Source organism: Notothenia coriiceps, unplaced genomic scaffold (assembly GCF_000735185.1).
Source record: "Notothenia coriiceps isolate Sejong01 unplaced genomic scaffold, NC01 NC01_scaffold00028682, whole genome shotgun sequence".
In the NCBI taxonomy this organism is placed as follows: Eukaryota; Metazoa; Chordata; class Actinopteri; order Perciformes; family Nototheniidae; genus Notothenia; species Notothenia coriiceps.
In genome coordinates, this window is record NW_011361383.1 from 9053 (window position 1) to 12317 (window position 3265).

General features: G+C 40.7%; 1 protein-coding gene across 1 annotated transcript in view; it reads right to left on the minus strand.

Annotated features, from left to right (window-relative positions):
* Positions 1–359: 359 nt before the first annotated feature.
* LOC104958320 (A disintegrin and metalloproteinase with thrombospondin motifs 18-like) overlaps positions 360–3265 on the minus strand; it is a gene marked incomplete at its 3' end in the record, with an annotated part of 26564 nt that continues 23658 nt past the window's right edge. Inside the window, exons 4-5 of the mRNA XM_010786041.1 lie at positions 1386–1668; positions 360–574 (exon numbers count right to left, since the gene is read on the minus strand). Coding sequence (XP_010784343.1) covers positions 360–574; positions 1386–1668 — 498 coding nt within the window. The remainder of the gene's footprint in view (positions 575–1385; positions 1669–3265) is intronic.

The window sequence follows — 3265 nt, forward strand, 5'->3', positions numbered from 1 at the left end:
GATTAAATGTTGTGACTATAACACAAAATGCCGTTAGACTGGGTTGGTGTGATACAATCAAAATATATAAAAGCATGCTTACATTTGCTAATATTAGCCATAACTAGCTAATGTCCATACCAGACCAGCGAAAAATGCTAGCAGATAAGCTAGCTATCGTTAGAACTAGCTCTGCAACCGATGGCCAAGGGTTAGGTGACCCTAGCCTTGAAGTTTGTTATTGTCTGTTCACTCTCCCATGTTAGAACAAATGGAAAAGATCTGGCATACTTTTTTCTTTTTCCCACATGTGTTTGAGCCATCATTATCTCATATGTTAGACTTCCTTCATTCCTTCTCCTCCCTTCTCTCGCCCTCACCATATTCATGACAGTGAGGACGTAGGTGGTGACGTTGTCCCTCCCATGTTTTTCCAGCATCTTCCTGTCTGCCACCACCAGGGTCTCCACATTCAGACCCCCCACCCTGTTGGTGTTAATGGGTGATCTCTTTGCCCTTCCCGGCCCTTCCGCCTCGGGTATCGCAAACTCGTCAGGCATTATGAAAGTGTCCTCAGCGGGAGGCTTGGGAGCATCTAGGAGGGCAGAAAGGGAAGGACGGAAGGGAGGAGAGATGGAGAGAGTGGGAGAGAAAGAGATGGCTGTGAGGGTCAAATGAATGAACTGTCTTTTTCCTGGCTCGTGCCGGGTGATAGGAGTACAAGCTCTGGTGTTGAAAGGACAGGAAATGCACTCCTCACGATGCTTTGTACCTCTCACCACAAGAATGGAAGATACAACTTTAAACTGGCCTGTGGGCCAAGTAGCCTCAGGCTGATGTAGCTGTATTACACTGGACAAAACGCACATAAAAACATTTAATATAGACATTAATCTTCATAATGTATGTGGACATATCCAGCAACCTCAGAGTTATAGGGTTCACTGCTTTATTAAAAATACAAAATGTCCCCTTTCATGTAATGATAATGGGATAATGCTGCGAAAATGCTTTATGTTTCAGAACTGTTTTTAGGTCAGGCTCACATTTTTCGTGTAATGGTCTATGCCCTTTCATAATATAATTTGTTGAATTGTAATTTGTGTAAAAGAATGGCCAAAATGTTTTTAATTGAAGATGGATAGATTCGAGACAAAAGTAGAAATCAATGACCAGTCAAAAACCTTTTGGTTTCAGAAGCATCCTTTTTTTTATTGAATATTTTATAATCATTAAAGGCTTTTAAATATGAATATAATGTTATAAAAAGCTTTAGGATTTACTTTTAATATTCATTATATTAGTATTTCTAATTTATATTACATCATATAGTTTTATGACACATGGTTTCATGAATGGTGCTGGTAAAAAACTGGAGAAAATGAATATTAGGTGCCCTTACATACATTGCTTGCGGCGTCCGCAGAAGTGTTGCCTCTGCAGCTTTCCATGCTGATAGTCGTGGTGATCATGCTGCTGATGATGATGGTTAAGATACGGGTTGTCAGGTTTTGTAGAACTGGTGTTGTATGTCCCGCTTGATCTTCTGTGAACTATGTGTTCCGCTGAGCGTTTGTAGACCACATGCGGGTGGTGACCATCGGGGGTGCTGTAGTTGTGTTGTTGAGCCAGATGTTGGGGCAGGGGGGCGATCAAGAACTCCTCCTGAGACACACGGATCAAACCTGACTGGAAGAAACACAAACAAGAGATGTTGACATTTAGTGAAAAATGGAAATATTTACAAAAAACACATATTTTCCAGAAGAAGGTATTGTTAGATTTTATCTTTGACATTATTTGACTACTGACTATGGCATAATTATTTCAAATAGTCCATAGTTACCTCGGCCAAGGAGGAAATGTTTTCTGCTTGGTTTGACTGGAACATTTATGGAACAATTACTGGCCCTTTTCACACACAACTTGGTCAATGGAAGTAGCATGGGCGAAGGAAGAACCAATCACATTTTTGGCGAAGATATTAACCATGTTTACTTCTATTTAACTTGGCAATATATGGAGCTGAGCTGCAAAAATGAACAACGGATTATATAAAAAAATGTATTACAAAATAGGGATGTCCCGATCCACCTTTTTTGTTGCTCCAGATCCGATTCCGATCATTTAATTTTGACAATCTGGCCGGATAACCGATTTTTTCCCCGATCCGATCTTTTATGCAAGTGCATTGAGAGAAAAAAAAGGTAACAGATAACGGCTGGTCATCCAACGCGGTGAATTCCAGCTATCTTGGCTGGTTATTTTTTTTGCCTTTTCACTGTTCTGGCCAGTTTCTCTCTTTCCTTTTAAAAAGTCTCTGAAAGTGTCGGTTGTTTCAGTTACCGTTACCTGAAGGGCCGCTGTGTACTGACTGGTCGTGTTGTTGTTGGCGTTTGTTCTCCAGGTGGCGTATTAGATGGTGTTGAACGTAGCTCTTTTCTTTCCACCAAGCGGAACCTCCGCCTTGTAAAACATTGCCATCTGGCCTGTTACACTGCCTTCGCTTTCAATTTATTATACTTCCAACTCCTGACATTTTCCTTCTGTCCCACTCCCGAGCACCAGTTGAACGTAGCCCTCTTGTTAGCGTTTGCTGCTAACTATTAGACACTGCCCGCCCTGCCCACTCTGTGCCAGATTTGAGGAGGTCTTAGTTTGAAAACAAGCCCAAAACCAAGCAACACATACATGATGTTGTGTATGTTTTTTAAACCAAAACTAAGGCCTCAGGATGACTTTAAGACGTGCAACATGATCAATTTTTGTTTTGTAACTTAAATTAACAATTACAAATATTTTATAAAAAAAAAGAAAATTCCCCGCACTCCCCCGATTTTTTTCTTTCCCGATCACGTGATTTGATCGGGAGCATCTCTAATTACAAGCAGAAAATGAAGTGTGAAGGCCCCCTAGAGTTAGCAACACAACTCTGGAAAAAGCAGACTCAACATGTTGACGCAATAAATAAATAAATGTTAGCGTCTAGTTGTTTCCACATTAAAAGCTCATAAACACACCGAAATCAGAGAGTACTACGTCCACACTTGCAGTAAGAGGACCAAACCGAGGGGGCATGCTGAATAAAACATTGCAGCCTTGGCAGAGGACTGAAGGTTCCTTTGGTGCTCTTCAAGTTTAAAATGTATTTAGAGCCAGTACAAGTACAAATATGGCCAACTATTTTGGAGGTTGCTGCCTAAATGTTTTGGCCCCTTGTATTTGTTTCTTTGTTAATTTTGCGTTACGAAGGTTTCTGCCTTGTGTAATCTAAATTTTCAAAAGG